At 34.6% G+C, this 18,023-nt stretch overlaps 1 protein-coding gene across 4 annotated transcripts in view; it reads left to right on the top strand.

Moving 5' to 3' along the window:
* The window catches only part of PRDM6 (PR/SET domain 6), a 157,877-nt gene extending 141,016 nt beyond the window's left edge, over positions 1-16,861 (top strand). For all 4 annotated transcript variants that reach the window (XM_074281504.1, XM_074281501.1, XM_074281502.1 and 1 more), the window contains exons 7-8: positions 67-243; positions 9,955-16,861. In XM_074281504.1, coding sequence (XP_074137605.1) covers positions 67-243; positions 9,955-10,069 — 292 coding nt within the window. In that variant the 3' untranslated portion in view covers positions 10,070-16,861. The remainder of the gene's footprint in view (positions 1-66; positions 244-9,954) is intronic.
* Positions 16,862-18,023: the final 1,162 nt, after the last annotated feature.

The raw sequence follows: 18,023 nt of genomic DNA, 5'->3' as shown, positions 1-18,023 counted from the left end.
ACAAGGTAAGGAACTCCTCCTCTTGCTGAAGCAGAAAATAATGATCAGGCTGTGTCTCTGTTTCAGACCCTACCAGTGTGGTCACTGCTCCCAGTCCTTCTCCCAGCCTTCTGAACTGAGGAATCATGTGGTTACCCACTCCAGTGACAGACCTTTCAAGTGTGGCTATTGCGGTCGTGCCTTTGCTGGGGCTACTACCCTCAACAACCATATCAGAACTCATACTGGAGAAAAACCCTTCAAGTAAGTAACTGAGATATCAGATATTTTCCCCTTTCACCTAATTCTAACAGCTTCTCTCATGAGTAGGGGAAAAAAGGAGAACATCTACTGCACCATATTATTTATCTCAAACAATTAGTGGTTAAGGCATTTGGAAGATCAAAATCCAAACTCTAAGAAGAATTGTATTTTTTTTCCTAAGAAATTGTTATCAGATTTTGTATATCTGGTTTAGAGTTTTGGTTCAGTCAATTAATAGTCATATGACTGTGACTAAGTCACTTGACCTCTTTGAAACCTCACTTTACCTTCCAATTATTCAACTTCTTTCAGTACCTTCCAAGTTATAAAATTTTGATCCTAAGATTCAAGAGGAGAAACTTTGAAAAGTCCTTTGAGGCATATTCTTTTCATCTACTGCTGAAGTATAGCTGTGATTAATTGACAATTGAATAATGGCTTCAAAGAAAAGAATTTCTTTAAGACATCCAGGGAAGGATTTCTCTTCCACTCCAAATACATTAAGTGACTTGGGTAGGCATATAACTTATCATGCCTCCTGATGTTTAAACCTAGATCAAACATTGTGACTGGACATTTAATGTGCTCGTAAGGCTTCAAAATTACTATGTTGATAAGAAAATAAGAACCAGAAACAATAAGCATCAATGTCCTTGTGGGGTGTCTGGTGATGGAAGAAACCTGAGTATTAATAAAGAAAGAACATTTAAAAGAAAAATTTTAATTTTCCTGAGACAGAGACAATCAATGGAAACCTTAGCTTTGACAAGGTTATAATAATTCTTTGATATAGCTCTTACTGTCTATGTATTGTATTTTATTATTTTGAAATCTTTTGAATCTTTCAATTATTTTTCATGCTGTTCTTAGTTTTTTGTTTATGAAGTAAAAGGAAAAGGAAAAGGAGATCCTGCATCAGAACTCCTCTAAGAAATATATCAAAGAATTGAAACAATATTAATAATGTATATTATAAAGTAAAGATTAATCCCAATGCTTATTCTCAGCCAAGAAGGACCATGCTAACAGAACTGTTTATTTAAATAATGTATCATTCTTGATATCTGGATCAAATGGCAGGGAGTGGTATTATTATTTGCTCAAGAAAAACAATGTCCTGGATAAGAATAAATCCAACAAGTTTGGCCCCCAAATGCCTTATTGTCTTGCCAACGGAGGGAGAAATGATTTTTTTTTTGTTTTTCTTTTTTCCCTATCAAGGACAGAACATTTTCTTTTAACCAAGTAAAATCTTTCCATATCTCTTATCCTTTGGCTTAATTTTTGGCAATAATTAGTAATTGAAAACAATGACAATTAACATTATTTAGGTTCCATAAAAGAAAATGGATCAGACTCTGACTAGATGCAAGTCAGCCTCTTCCAATATGGAGTTTATCAATGCCTTTGGCCTTCGACAGCTCACACATTTGATCATCAAAGAGTCACAAATTCTGCCCTCCTTTTTGTGGATGAGAATGATGATAATCTTACATTATCCAGGATGTGGATCATAAAACTTTGTAAATTCTGCCAGGCAGCACCTAAGCATTCTGCACCTGGGCCTTTCAGAATTAGGCTATTAAAAAAAAGGCATTTCACAGGAATGAACCAAATATGGTGCTAGGAATCAGATTGATTTTTATCTAGTAGCTGTGTAAATAGATTTTAGTAATTAATTGAAGAGGTTTCAGGGTTAAAATGGAAAATAGATTTCTATTAATGTTAAGGTGTTACTTATGTGTAACCTTGTTGACTCCACTCAATTTTCATTCCTAACAGCCTGTTTTTGTCATGTTTCCAATAGATTTAACATTTTTGTTTAAATTTAATTTATCATAAGATTTCATGAAATGGTGCTTTTCTTAAAATTTGCATGTACGTGTGTGTATGTGTGTGTGTGTGTGTGTGTGTGTGTGTGTATGAGAGACATAGAAACAAAAAGAGGACAAGAGAGACAGACAGAGAGAAAAAGGCAGAGACAGAGACAGAGAGAAAGAGAGATGTAAGTAGTTAAAGAAAATCAGTTAGCCAGATCTGGATATGTTGAGCATATTTCCTTCATGATGTCTAGGAAAGAGCCTTCTAGGAAACCATCTACTTTTCTTTAAGGAAAATAGAAAATTAAATATTCTATATTATACAATCTCAAAATCAATTAGTCCTGAGGCAGTCATATAGTTCATAGATACCCATACTCTTTTGGATTTCATAAATATAACAGAGATATTGTTATACCATCCTGCAAATCAAAACTTTCAAAGTATCCCTACTGTAGTTGTCAGAAAAATAGGATTCACAGAAAGAATTATTATTTTCATCTAATGGGAATTGACTTAAAGACTATATCTTAAAAGAAGAAAACTGCATTTGAAAAGGTGAAGCATCTAAATAGAATGATATGTATGCGTATGAATATATATGTACATGTGTATTTCTGTGATTTCACAAGTATAGGAAATCTAGGGTAAGGAGATTTCCTCCATTTGTGTATAATGGCATCTTCCCTATAACTGATTACAATTTATACTTTTAGAGAGTTTCCTAGATAGAGCACTGAGAGTTTAAATGACTGCCTAATGTAAGTTATAGTGTAGGTCAGTAATGAGATAGTGTAGGTCAGACGTAGGATGTGAATCTGAGTTTTCTTGTCTTTGAAGTCAAGTTTTTGATCTACTAGGCTGCTTTTGCTGCATATATGTATAAATATAGTGCTGTGTGTGTGTGTTTGTGTGTGTGTGTACATCTATGCTAATTTGTGTAATTCTTGGGTATACCAGTGTCTTAATTTAGACATACATAGGGTGCAGTAGAGGAAGGTCTAGGCTTTTGATATCATAGTGTAAAGAATTCTCTCTACTGAGATTTAGAAATGTTTCTGAATATTAAATGACAGGTCCTTGGTTACCCAACTAATGTGTGTCAGAGTTCATAATTGAACCCAGGTCTCCTATGTTCAAGACTGGCCCTCTAAGTAATACTGTCTCTATATGTGTGGAAAAAATATATATATATGTGTGTGTGTATGTGTGTGTGTATGTGTGTATACATGTGTATAAAATCAGGTTTAATTTTCTATTTCTCTGGTTAAGGAAAGATATCTTCTGTAGAGGGCATCATTTACAGACAAATATAAAATTTCTTAGGAGACTTCTGCTGTGAAATGACTTTTAGAAAGTTGATGAGGATTATAGGAGCAACAATAAAAAACCAAAAACCTAGGTAATTAACCAGGAATGAGATTTGAAGTCAAGATATCTGAATTTTTTTTATTGCTTTGCTATGGCTTTACATTATAATAAACATCAACTTTTAGTAAAGAAGACATTTACAATTTTTAAGGATATTGTGGGAGAAGCATTTTTCTAAACAGTAAAGCCCCATAAAAATGTGTGTCATTGTTATTATTGATTGTATACCATGTAGATCATAGTATTCAAACCTGGCTCTAAATTGTATTCTCAAAAATGAATAGGAATTCACCAAAAATAAGCAAAGACCAAGGTTTGTCTTGCAGCATATGTAGACTAAGAGATTTTGGGGAACTAGCTAGTTGTATAACTATTTATGAGTAGTTTCAAATAAGAGAAAATGTATATTGAAGACAATGTTCTCACTCTTCATTGTAACTGAGCAGACTTCAAAATACTCTAATTTATTTGATACCTGCTTCATGTTTTTGCCTTTGGAATCTGCAGTCAGACTATAAATTTATTAAAAGAAATGTTCTTTGTCTCTATCTTAGTTACAAAAAGAAAATAATTTACCTTAATATTTTATATCTTATAAATGTTATGTAATCAAAGGATAAGTTTAACTCATCAATATGACAGAAACTAGAGTCAGTTCTTCTATAGTGCATTTTAAAAACAAAAATTTATTTGCTTCAAATAAAACAAACTATATAAATTCCAAAAATATTTTATACCTTAAATATTTGGTTCAAACATCAGAGATAAATAAATAAACTTGTATTGAGTTACTACCTACTTATTTTCTGGGCCTTTGACCCAGGGATAGATGTAGTACTCAATTCAGTTTAACAAATATATTATACAGGTTTAGCATTCTTGCTGCTTCTCTTTTGAATTATAAAAATATCCCATTATTTTTTCTTCTTTCTAGAATAAAGCAAATCCCAAATTATCTTTGATAATAAGGAAACTCTTAATATCATATTAATGTAACTTATTAACCTTCTTTCCATTAACAATTAGTGGATTGCATTCTCTTTTAGTAAAGACATGTACTAAGATGGTATTGTAAGATGAGTTGGTATCCTCCCCAAAGTTTGGGACACAATGACCCACAAACCACAGAAGAGAAGAATGGTCTTAAGTTTAGAATATGATGGTAGGGAGATATATGTGGAATGGGGAACTTACTACTTTTGGTACTAGAGGTCCTTTTTCTCTTTAGAGGGTCCTCATGCAGCTTCTCTTAGATACAGCTCTTTTCCCAAGATTTGCTACTTCTTAACTTCAGAGCTATCACTTATTTAATTCCATGAGCGGTTAAGCTTGCTGAAACTATCTTTTCTCTTGGGTAATTCTTCTTATTTGTGTCTTTCTTAATCTACCTCTCTGCTTCCAGAGGGATGCATTGTAAACTACTGATCCAATATCTTCAATGAAATTGTCCTTTCTTTGTTGCTTTCTGATACAAGAAAAGAAATCTTCCTTCACAAAATATTCCTAAACCTAGAATCTTCCTGGTTCCAAACTGTTGAACATGTGAAATAGTCTTGTTTTTTTAACCTATAAATTCCAGAAGCATGGCTCATTCTCTTAACCAATCACAATATTTCTTTCTTAAGACAGTCGTTTACACCTAATAAATGCATCATAGTGGAGATTAAGCTTTTCTCCCCACATTGAAATCTAATCAAGTTTATTCATTGACTCTGTGATTACTTTAAATGAGGTGTCTTGATTTTAAGAAAATTAATTCAAGTGTGTATGTGTGTGTTTGTGTGTGTGTATGTGTGACTATGAAGGGTAGAACTCTACCATCTACACCCCTTATTATTATAAATATTGACCTCTTTGCTATTCCATGAACAAGATACTCTATTTCTTGGATCCAGACATTTTCTCTGACTGTCCTCCAAGCCTGGAATATTATTCCTCCTCATTTCTGCTTCCTGCTTTCCCCAGTTCCTTCAGATTCCAACTAAAATCCCATCTTCTATGGGATACCTTTCCTAGTACTACTTAATTCTAATATCTTCACTCTTTTATTTCTTCTTTATCTTGTCTATAGCTTGTTTATACATATTCATTTGTTTGCTGTCTCTTTCCCTAGATTGTAAGCTCGTTGAGGGCAGAAATTTGTCTTGCCTCTTTTTTTGTATCCCCAGTACTTAGCACAGTGTCTAACAGAGTAGATAATAAATGTATATTGACTGAAACTGAACAGCTATCTATTTAATTGAAGAATGACCTCGAATGTAATCTTACTTATGACATTGACTATACAAAAATTTAAAAAAAAAACACAATATTTCTTGATTTTCTTTGTTACTATTTTAGCACTTCCTGGTTTCATGTCAAGCTTTTTGGTTTCACTGTCAAAAACCCTGCCATCTGCAAATCAACTCAGAACATGTAATATATCACTTACATAACCATTCTTAACTGTGAAGTGCACAAGGAAAAAATCAAGAACTTGTCATTCCCTGCAACTACTTTCCCATTAACATCATTTTCATTTCCTCTTCATCCCATCACATTGGTTTGAAATACAAGATCTGTTCATCTTCCTGGGCTTGAAAACTGATCAAGTTTCGTCTGCCAGTTCAGGGCTATATTTTAAACTTATAATTTTCACTGTATGTCACTTCTGAATTCACAAAATGATATCAGAGAAAGGAATATATTACATCAACTCATCAACATGCATGCTAGAACCAGTTTCTACAGGAGAGATTGCTAAATTTGTAGGATAAGGATTTACACCTTGGAAATAAGTAAGCATTATAAATTGGGGTTTGATTGTTAATCATCTTGTAAGCTTTACAAAAAAATTTTATAAAAAATGGTGGAATAGTAGCTTGTTGTTCCCTCATCTGTACTTATGGAAATCATAGAGAAAATGCTAATGATGCAGATTAAACTTAAAGTACATGTTATAAGGATACTTTTTCCCCCTGGAAAACCATTTATTACATATTTATCAGCTTACTCAAGAGAATTTCACTTGAATCCTTTCTCTCATACAAAAAATCACAATTTCCTTTGTCCAATCTTTTATTGTGTAATTGTGTGATATGAAATATTTGTTAAATCCCCTGATTTTGTTAGTATTCTATCTATCCCACAAAAAGATGAATCTTCCAGTAAAGTAAACCAGCAATTTGTTCTAGTTACTGGCTCACTTTTCAAATGAGACAACATGTAAACTACACTAGATAATTTTTTAAAGCAATTATCTCCTTGTAAAATAGTTATATCTTGAGAACTACCACTATATTTTCTTTGCACATAAGTGCTTAGGAAGGAATTTAGAAGTTGGAATTTTAGGAAGGAAGTAGGAAGGGAAAGGCAGAGGAAAGAAAAAAAGGGAGAGAGGGAGAAAAAGAGGGAAGAAGAAAAGAAGTAGTTATTAAGCACTTATTGTGTAACAGGCATTATTCTAAGCATTGGGGATAAAAAGACTGGCTCTGCCATCAAAGTGCTGTTTTTCTACAAGGGGAAATAACACACATATGGGTATAGTAGACAGGAAAGGGTGAAATCATAGGCATGAGTAGAGCCACAGTAATCAATTGACTCATCTTTTTTCAGAAGTAATTATTCGTGCTGATTTGATTAATATCCCCAAAGTAAAAGGAGGAGAGGGGGTGAAGAATAAGGCTAGAAATGCATAGAAAGAAGATGGCAGTGGACCTTAAGTCAGGTGGCTGGATCTGGCTTGATGCAGTGAACTTTCAGTCAGCTCAGCCCCAGCTAGAGGGTTCATTTGGGTGGGCACAGTATCAAGCTGGCAAGACAGGAAGGTGGCAGTGAAGTGCGGTTGAGAGGTTGAGTCTGGCTGGATTAATCAGCATGGCCCCAAGGCAGAAGTAACTTACATTTATACTTGAGGAAAATCTAAAGTTGCTTACCCTGAGTTTCCCATCTGTTATATGAGGAAGTTAGTATAGATCTAGCATTCTTAGACTAATTCCAGAGGTGTGTTGGAACCAGTCCTAACCAACTTATGAAATGTTAGTTAAAATTTCAGTGTAAGCATTTACGCCTTAGAGATTGACAAATGTTATAAAACATTATTTAGTCTAAAGAAGGTAATGTACAAAATATTAATTATACAAATTAAATTTAAAAGCATGTATTCATACATTTTACCCTCTGAATAGCCAAGTAATCAATGTTTACCAGAATACAAACATTTATCAATGGTGATTTGTGAACTTGTATGGCCAAAAAAAACCTGAAACAAAACACATTTTTATTTCAAGATAAATTGGTTTCCTTGATAATCCCATGTATTTTATTTTATGCACTTGAAAACATTATTCTGAGAAAGGTCCATGGGTTTCATAAGACTGCCACATGGGTCTGTAAAACACAAATAAAAAGGCTTAGAACTACTGGATTAGTTGGTCTCGGAGGTCCCAGCTGGCCAGGACTTGTTTAAGTAGCTCTTTTCCTATTGTGGGTAGTCTAAAAAGTATGTCTAGGATCTTATCCCCACAGTTTCTTCCATATATGTTATCCTGAACACCTTACTCCATAAACACTCTATATTTAAACCCACAGTATTGGAAAACCCAAATCCCGGGTTAGGTATAGTGCTATGCTTCATAATTGTCCAAGCTAATACTCTCACTGAAATTGATTCAAGTGCCTTCATGATAAAAAGGAATATAATAATTTGAAAGTTTGTCAAGCAATGAAAGGTAGTATATTTTGACACACTAATCCAGTAACTAATCAGTTTTCTAATAAACAATCAGCAATACACTAATGTGTCATCAGCACTTCAGAAGCTCTGGAGGGAGGATGATCTGCACAGAGACGTTAATGAATACACCAAAAATCATTAAGTGATCAATACTTCTGAGTTATTTTCATTGAGCTGATAGGTCTGATACATTAAAGCTGACATTCTACATTTGTCAAGATCACAGTGCAGTTTTTAACAGTGAAGCAGGCTGCTAAAAATAAGCCTCGAAAGACAATCAAAGAAACACAACTTATACACACTTGACATGTTCAGCAGGTGCAGGGACCCTGATGAATGAATACGTAATCTAAGAATTCTAACTCCCAAGCACACAATTCCTCATTAAAAGCTATGTAAAAAAATTCAGAAATACCTACAAATACTTGCTCTAAATTTCACAAATAGTTATTTTGGTGGCAAGACACCTGTAATTTAGAGAAAAGTAGAAAACAAAATGCCCTGCAGGTAGTTTGAGAGTATTGTTTGCCTCAGTCCCTAGTGGTGGATGAGAAATGTCTAAATCCATCATAATGACTCTGCTGTTGAGATTTTCATTCACCATATAGATAACACATAGTACCAGAAAACAGGAGTAAGTTCATGAACAAAGATTTTAGAATAATGGGAATAATGGATAGTGGGAAATTCCCTATAGCGTCTTTTTCTCTGAAGATTTGGGGAAGGAAAAGTATGAGCATGAAGGAGTGCTGCTAAAATATGGAAGTCAGGCATTCCCGATAATTAGTTTTACACACAGGCAAATAACAGTACTGTGTACCACCATGGCTCACATAATCGCTATCTATAATTCTTTGTGTGTAAAAAATTATATCTATTGGTGAGCATTGGTGTTTGGAGGCAAACATATACACACAATACATATATTTCACATGTATTCCTTTTTCATATATACATATGCATGTCTATGTACACACACACACATATATACATTTATTTATTTATTTAATGGAGCAAACATAGAACAAATACTGAGAGATGTATGTAGCCCATTGCTATGAGATACCACCAGTTCTTCTAGATGACATTCTTACTTCAATTTGGGACTAGAGGCATTGTGAAGATGAAGACCCTTGCTTCCCCCTTTCCCCCATTTATTCTCCTGCATTCTTGAAGCATGTGAACTAATCACAGAGACTCAGGTTTTGGCTTTTTTATGCCTTAAAATATGTGAAGGCTGTATTTTTGTCCAAAGTAAAGTCAGGCTGTGTGAATGTGAGCGACTTGTATAAAAAGCAATGAAGCTCCCAAAGCATTGCAAACAAAAGCAGCTTTTTCTCTTGTTTCTAAACTAAGAGATGATCATCCTGGGGCTCCTGTACTTACAAAAGTTGAAATCCTGATTTTAAATTAGCAGAAGGTGAAATTCTATTTGTCATCAATTTCTTCTTGGGGTTACAGAGCAGAAAACTGCAGACAAGCTGCTTCTTTGATGGCTCACTCCTAAAAATCTCTTTTTGTTCTTTATCTATTTGAACTGACAGTGATCAGAGCTACAGCAGGACAGGCCTCTCTGGAGAAATCACCTTCCCCCTGCCTATTGACAGATCCCTCTGTTCTGAATCAGACAGGCCTTGTCCCATCATAGGCATCAAGGCCTTGGAAGGAGCCACCAATTAAACCTCTTGAGCCGGTAAAATCTGAAGCCACTTTGGAGTGTCTGTTCTGATTAGGCAGGATGAGACAAAGCCCATCACCCCCCAGGAGCAGCTCCCTGGTCTCAATTTTCTCTCTTGCCTCCACCAGGTGCGAGAGGTGTGAGAGGAGCTTCACGCAGGCCACCCAGCTGAGTCGACACCAACGGATGCCCAATGAGTGCAAGCCAATAACAGAGAGCCCAGAATCAATTGAAGTGGATTAACTGATTGACTGGTTGGAATTAAACTGCAAGGAAAGTCATGATTAAATGTCACGGACACTTAAGCAAAACCAAAGATTTCCTCTGAGCAACTTTCAATCAGCCCCAGAAAACCAAAAGCAGTAATAAAATAAGTAAGATGTTAAGAGATATTGATCCTGGCATGGAAGTGAGACCAGGAAAGAAATTATTTATTTATGACTAGGGATGAGACTTATTTCAGTGGACAAGTAACCTGGGACAGCTAACATTCCTAGTCCCACCATGTATTTGCTTTATTTCTAAAAGCTTTTAAAAGAATTGTTATTTAGAACCAAAGTGAGGAATCTTATGGGTTCTTCTGCCCATAGTTATGACTGAGAATGCACATGGACTTATTTCTCACTGTACTTTTTTAATGGCATGACTCAATGGACCCAGATGTAAAGTCCTTCATTCTGCTGGCTCATTTTGGTTTGGCTTGGTGCTGGCTGTGATAGCAGTTATAACAGGCGAAGGGGGCCTCTGGATACAGAAGCAAGAACCTTTACTAAGCAGTGTTAACTTCAGACCGAAGGACATTTCATTTCTATGGTTTCCATGCTCATCCTTTCCACACTTTTTACATGGCTCCATTTATTCAACAGATTGGGCTTGTGCAGGAGTACCCAGAAAAGGAAGAAAACCATGTTAAATTCAAGGGTGGGAGAGAGAGGGGAAGGGACAGAGCAATGTTTTGTCCTGTCAGGATACTGTTGATAAGATCATTTTAAAACTGTGGAGCTTTCATAAACGGTATAATTGTTCCAAATCAACTAGTAAAGGAAATTGGTTTTCAGTAACATTTTAGCTTATAAACTTCTAAAATAAAGTTTGTCAATGTGAAGCCAAATTCCAATATTAGGTTTCAAGTATTTTTTTTAATTGTTGCAAAGATCCAAATGATCTGAGGTTCAACCTTCAAAGCTTCTATTATTTCTTCTGATCTTTCTTCCCTTAAAGTCTGTGGAAGCCTTGGATGGCTTTCTCATTTATTCATTGAGCATTCGAGCTTGTACTTAACTCCTAATAATAAATGATACATAGAGAGAATGCTGAATGCAGCATCAAGAATGCTGAATTAAACCATAGAGGTCAGAGCTACATAGACAATCTCCTTTTACTAAGGAAACTATCTGCCTAATTCTCAGGTCTTTGACTAATTCTGTTCCTTAACAACTGGATAAACCCTGTGGGCAAAATTTTATAGTTTTTTTTTTGTTTGTTTGTTTGAGAATAAGATAGTCACATATCCTAGGGACAAAAGTTCATTTTCCTATAGATCTGCATACATAACTGGTACAGAGCTTGACCTGGTATTCTCTGATAATTCATTAGGGGCTTTCCAACATTATCCTTGGGGATTCCAAGAAGGATCCATCCAACCATTATATCTTTGGCTAAATCCCCAACTTGGTTCCAGTTCTTCAGTCTGAATCTTTTCCCAAAGATTCTCTTGACTGTACAAACCTCTTATTTGTAGCATTTCTAAGTCACAAACTGTTGGAACATCTGGCATTTCTATGACTAACGCGAACTACTAGCTCTCTGTTTTCATCACCATATATAAACATATTGCATTGTGTTCAATTGATTTTAAAAGGGACAGGGAATGACATGCTTACTCTGAATAATGCTTTCCTTTCCTCAGTAAATAAAGTCTTTTTCTAACTTTATATCCTCATCTCTAACTTTTCCCCATTCTTCTGGCGAATTTCCATTTCTAAAATAGGATAACTGGGCTATAGCTTGGCTCCTATTAATTTCTGAGTTCTTAAGAAAATGTTACTACAGTTTTTTATCTGCCACATGAAAGGTTGTTTAATTCAGACAAATCTTAATCACTTAAATTCTCCCAAATACTTGCTTGTTGTCCTTTTTCTTGATTAAAAAGATATTCTAGGTATTAACCTCTCAGGGAATTTTAAGGAAAAAAAAGTGTACTGCTCATCTAAGGTGTTAGAGATCTTTATTAACTTTGTATAATCATCTCTACAGTGGAAGGAATGTAGATAGAGGAGATGCCCAGAGGTTAATTCAATGCATGCATGCATGCATTTGGGACTCTAAATATCTCAAATGATTAAGAATTCCATAACTTGAAGATAGTACATTTTGGTATAATTTTTGGAAGAAATTATTGGAGTTGAGGGGCCTAAAATAAATGTTTCTCAGAATTTTGAATTAGATATATTTGGCTCAGCTCTCAACAGGGATTCCTTCATATGAATCATTTTATATGAATCTTGGTCTCTCAATGCTAAAAAAAATAAGAGAAACCTTTCATTTTTTCTTGGTTCATAAATCCTGGGAAGGGAAAAAAGAATTTCAGTTATAATTGACCTTACAACCCGGATGTCTATGCTAGCTAATGCTGAACACAAATGAAATATCTCAGGCATTTTCATCCAACTTTCTAACATTCTGTCTTTACTTATCTATTTTTTCCCCTTTGATTATTAAAAGGAAATTTTGGCATTTATTTGCCATCAAATTTGGCAAGGAAATATTTTCTGTCTGAATAAATTGGAAATAGAAAAGCATAATTTTTCAGGCATATGGGGACACTTGCAGTTTTAACACTGCCAAGAATCTCACAGAAGTCTGTAAACAATGCCAGATTTAACAGACAAAATACAGCAAAGAATTAAGATAATTACTAAGATAATTCAGGCTTATAACAATTTCATCTGAAATACAAAATGCCTAATACTTGCACTTAGTAAGAGTTTAATAATGTTTATTCTCCAGATACTGAAGGGTAATTAAAAACTTCACTTCAAATACCCAGGCAATTATTTCATTTTTATACTTTGCCAATTTAAACTGACAATATAGGAATATAGAGGGAGAAAGTGTTGGTGACAATTTCTAGCTTCCACTGGTGATGATTTTTGGTTATTGTTATTCCTCTGGACCGATGATTTCATCAGCAAAGAGAATTCTTAATGGTTATTTACCAATAAACAACTGCATGAAGAAAACCTAAAAACTCTGTTTATTGAAGGAAGAGGATAGTTGATAGGGAAATACATATTGCTAATATTGAATATATCTGTCTCATGCCTCTCCCAGAGCTAAGCTTTATCAATTTACCTTTACTATTAAGCTATTCTAAAATAAAAAGAGGACAGTATATTCAATCAATATATAATACACCATTTAAGCATATGTTATCTCTTCCTCACTTACCCCCCCATAAGAGTCTTCTGAAAATTTTTGTAAGTCAAAAGGAACCACAGATATCACTGCATTAGGATAGGAATTGGGATCTGAGTGTTCCCAGTTTTAAGAGATAGTACTGAGCATTCTCTCCTTCAATATTTAGGAATATTTTCTAATCTTATCTTACTATTAATAGTTTGAGACAAGGTCTTCTTTTCATCCCAAAGCCATTTATCCATCTTACCCACATGGTTAAACAGCACGGAAACTTTGACCTTCTCCATTCCTGATCAGGGCTATTTAGCCACTTTTCATGTAGCCTGGTTGCTACCATATGGGTGGGTGCTCAATTTAATAGTCACCTGATCAGCTTTAACCCTCCTGCACCTGAGAACTCCCAAATTCAAGTAACCCACTAACTAGTCCTAACGTCTTCAGTAGCAGGGGTTACATTGGAAGTATTCATTTTAGCACTTATGTTCTCCACTTCCTCCACCCATGGAGAGATGATAATGTACTACGTAGCTACTGTTTTATTTGATGGCTATAATTCAGTTTAACCAGTACCTAATATTATGTTGTTAGCAATATGGTGGGTATAGGGAAATATATATCCAGGTCCTTGCTTTTTGGGAACTTATAAACTAATATTTTCTTTTACTTTGATACAACCTATTCCATCCTAACTCATTTTTTTTTTGTCTGAGACGTTGTCATCCCACTAACTTTTCTTCATTAATGAATCAATACTTTTGAAACTACTACAACATGCTGTGCTAGGTTGCAAAAACTAGAATTATTTACATGAATTTGTATGTTGGGAAAATTTCATTCTAGGCATCTATTTGCATAAGTATTCAGTCCTTTAGAATTCGAAAGATCATAGATATTGCTCTATGTGGAAGACAGAGGAGAGAAAAATCTCTTTTTTGGTGAGAAAGCATTCTAAAAGTGAATTACTCGTGCATAATCAGATTGGCTTTGATTTGCCTATGAATACTGAATATTGAAAATTATGCCAAGAAGTTAGTGAGCCACTAGGTGGAGGGGGAAGAGGATAAGTACCTGTATGGGTTTGACTTGCTTTCTGAGTGACACATTGCAGTACACGGCAGAATACTTTCTCAGTTTGTGATGACGTTGATCTATTTCTATCAGAACTGGTTGCCTCAAGTGGGATTGTGTCTGAGGCCCTTGTTGAAGCCCTTATTATTCTGATGGAACAATAGATTAATATAAACTGTGGTTTTAATTTTTAAAGATTGTTACTGTAAGAATTCCTTATGTATACCAACAGAAACTTAGTTCTTCTTTGGCATTCTCATAATGTGAGCACACAGGCTGATTTATCATTAAAAGTTGATTACTAGTACTTTGTTCCTGGGATTCCTAACCTAAAAGAACTGACAAGCAGAGGAAAGGGCATCAGTACTGCTATGCAACAGATCTAAAAAACAAAATCCCCCTACAAATCTCCTGTAAAAATCAACTCTCTGTTTCTTTTCATGCTGTATATAGTACTTTTTTTTTTTAAAGGAAAAACATGTTATCCTTATATTGGAAATATAACATTGCAATAGGAACATTTAAGGATACAGAATGCCTAAGAAAGATTAGTAAGCATCGATTGAATATAAAGAAAAATTTTTAGAAAAAAAATAGCTTTGACATCCTTCCTTGGATTGGATTTAGTTTGACTTTTCACAGACTTCTCTTCTTCTTGATGTGAAATGCTATAAGATAAGGAAAAAACCAGACCTGCTCTAGGTGATAACAGAAGGCTCCAGAAATCTATGGGATTTTCCACATTAGATTAAGAGGTTTGGGAAAGAAACTGGGAGAAATAAGTGAATGCTGCAACATTTATCCACCCAAGATTGAATCTTTTGAGATTTGACCATCACCAGTATTTATCTGAATTTGCAAAAGAGAAAAGAAAAAATACAACATTACTTCACAGTGAATGCTATGTATTATTGTTGGCCCTCCCAGATTATATCTTCCCAGTCTTCAAGTCAACCATGAGCTACAAATCCACAGAGGACAAGTTGACTTTTGTTCTCTTTCAGAACATTCACACTAATGCTTCAGATGTGCTGAGCACTTAATACCAAAAGTCCATCTTTCACTTCTTAATCAATAGATTTCTATTGTTTCATTGGAACTATATGATCAACAGAAGAACAAAGAAACAGGCTTGATATCAGACATTGGTGGAGAAACACTGAAGCTCCCTTATGAGGAAACATAAGCACACTTCTTCAGCTGGACTCCAGTGCATGTCAATATGCTATGCCTGTCATTGGGTCTCTGCTTTACTAAGCATTGAAAAGATGATTCAAAGGAAACTGAGAGTTGTTGTTTCTTTAATTTTCTGTGGCTCATTTTACATTTAGCAATCTCTTCCGTTTCCTCCCCAAACGCCTTTCTCAGTAATCAGTTAAAGAAAGAACATTCACTCTTCTCAAAGTCATAAATACAACTTCTAATTGAGAACAGTGTGTTTTCTTATTTGTTATTTGTTTTGAATGTTTTTAATTACCAGGCACAGGTGCAATTTATTTATGAAGTATGCTTATGGAAAGAAAATTACTCTTAAAATGAATGTTACCATAGTTGATAATTTTTAAATCTTAGATTTATACTGCCTGCAAGCAATTTCAGACTTCATGCTGTGATACATGTGGCATCTGCAAACATACATTTCAGAAACACAATGAGGATTGGACAACTAGGATTTTGCCAAAACAAGGAGGATTTTGAAGGCACTTGCAGTCCTTTAGCAACATAGAGGAGGAAATGGGCTTAGCACTTAATTTACTGAGAGTAATTATTTAAATAGGAAGCTACAAGATAGCACAGGTTTCTTTATTTCTTGGCATTTCAAACCAGGTAAGGTCCCTCCACAATCTGTTCTTACTCTGCTATATTTTGAACTGCTTGCTCCAGGCAAAGTTTTTCTATAACTTGTCCTGGGTTCAAAAATTACTAATATAGCTCTAATATATTTAACCAAAAACAAAGTGGCAACTACAATTCCCTACTTAAAGGAAAACCCTATAAAAATTCTGGGTTGCAGTACAAATGGCTATGTAGATGGCAACAGATTTTACTAGAGGGTAACCAAAAAAAAAACTAGACTTAAAAAAGTATTGACAGTTAAAAACCCATCCTGACTTTGGCTAATCTCAGTCTGTTTTATTTCTTCTGCTCTGATTGAATGCTATGAGGATACCCAGCATTCACTTCTCCTCCCTACCTCCTGTCAAGCATCAATGAAGTAGTTGTTTAGTTGTGTCCATTATGAACAGGTTTATGTGGTTAACAGTAGTATAAAAGCAGTCAGGTACAGTGATTTTAAGATGCAGTAATTTTAATCCTAGATTGGGATATGAAAGGAAAAGATCACTAGATTCCACAAGTTCTTAGGTACCATCCATATTGGATATACTTTGGCTTTTTTGAAAACACGTTTATGTGGCATAAAAAATTGGTTTGGTCAGAAGGCAAGTCAATTACATAATTATTTAAACATATTATTGCTATTTCCTACTTAAATTATTAGAAGTTTAAATCAGAGATTGAACTATTTGCCCTATATGCCCTATATGATGGAATCTTAATTTCTGATAGGATTTAGTTTTGCTAACTTCTGAGCTGTCTTCAAATTCTAGGATTCTAGAATTCTTGGACTTTTAACAAGAGATCTGAATATATTGTCTGAGTCTAAAACAAGCTTTTATATATCTGACTGTAAAATGCAGGGTTCTTCTTTTGCATTTATTAATCATGTCCTACTTCATGACAGCTGGCATACATAAGTCTTTTTTTCTTCCCCAAGCTATGTACACCTATCACCTATTGAGAAATTCTCTCCATAAATTCTAACAAGTTAATGAAAGATTTCTATAGGACAAGAATTTTTGATTTTTCTGTATCTAATTTCAGCATATCCATTGGGGCCCATATATCTAAGAGATCATTCATTTTTAAATAATACCCATCAAGAATCTGTTAAAAAAAAACAGTAGCTGATTAGAGCTGGAAGGAACCTTGGAGGTCAATTGGACCAGGCACTTAAATTTATAGATAAACAAACTGAATCCTAGAAAGAAAGGAGACTTCCCTAAAGTCACATAAATAGTAGTAAATGGTGGAGCTAGCTTTTGAACCCAGATACACTGGTTCCAAATACATCCTACCAACAAAACTATTGCATTGTGCAAAATACAGTAGTTACCAACTCAGTACACATGTCTTCTGAACAACCTCATACTAAATAATTATTCACTTCTTCCTATGTGAGAAATAAAACAAAGCATTTTAGTGAATTATTTCTTTCATAGGAAACTTCAAGAAAGGGAAATTGGAGCAGTCTACCAAGTATACAAATACAATTATCTAAATAGTGACTCTCACTTCAGATTCTTTTACTACCTGCTTTAATGGACACAATCTCATTGATGTAAGCATCCATTTGATATGCTGAGTTTGGAGTAAGGAAGACCTGAGTTTAAATACCCTAGTAGATACTACTAAGCTGTATGACTCTGGGCAAATTGCTTAACCACTCGTGCCTGATCTCTGAAGTCTGAAAAAAAATTTCCTTTGTATCTTTCTCTTAAATCCTCCATGGAGGACTCACCTGATAGGCTACAGATGAGGTGTTAAATTCAAAGCTTACCTACTTCAAGGGGGTCTGCAAAATTCCCAAGTGCTGCAAGATCCAGACTGAGATGTAATTGGGAAATATTTAATAAAATATATAAAAATA

This window comes from Sminthopsis crassicaudata, chromosome 1, assembly GCF_048593235.1.
Source record: "Sminthopsis crassicaudata isolate SCR6 chromosome 1, ASM4859323v1, whole genome shotgun sequence".
In the NCBI taxonomy this organism is placed as follows: Eukaryota; Metazoa; Chordata; class Mammalia; order Dasyuromorphia; family Dasyuridae; genus Sminthopsis; species Sminthopsis crassicaudata.
Note: the sequence above shows the minus strand (reverse complement) of the source record. Positions and strands in the feature narration are given on the sequence as shown.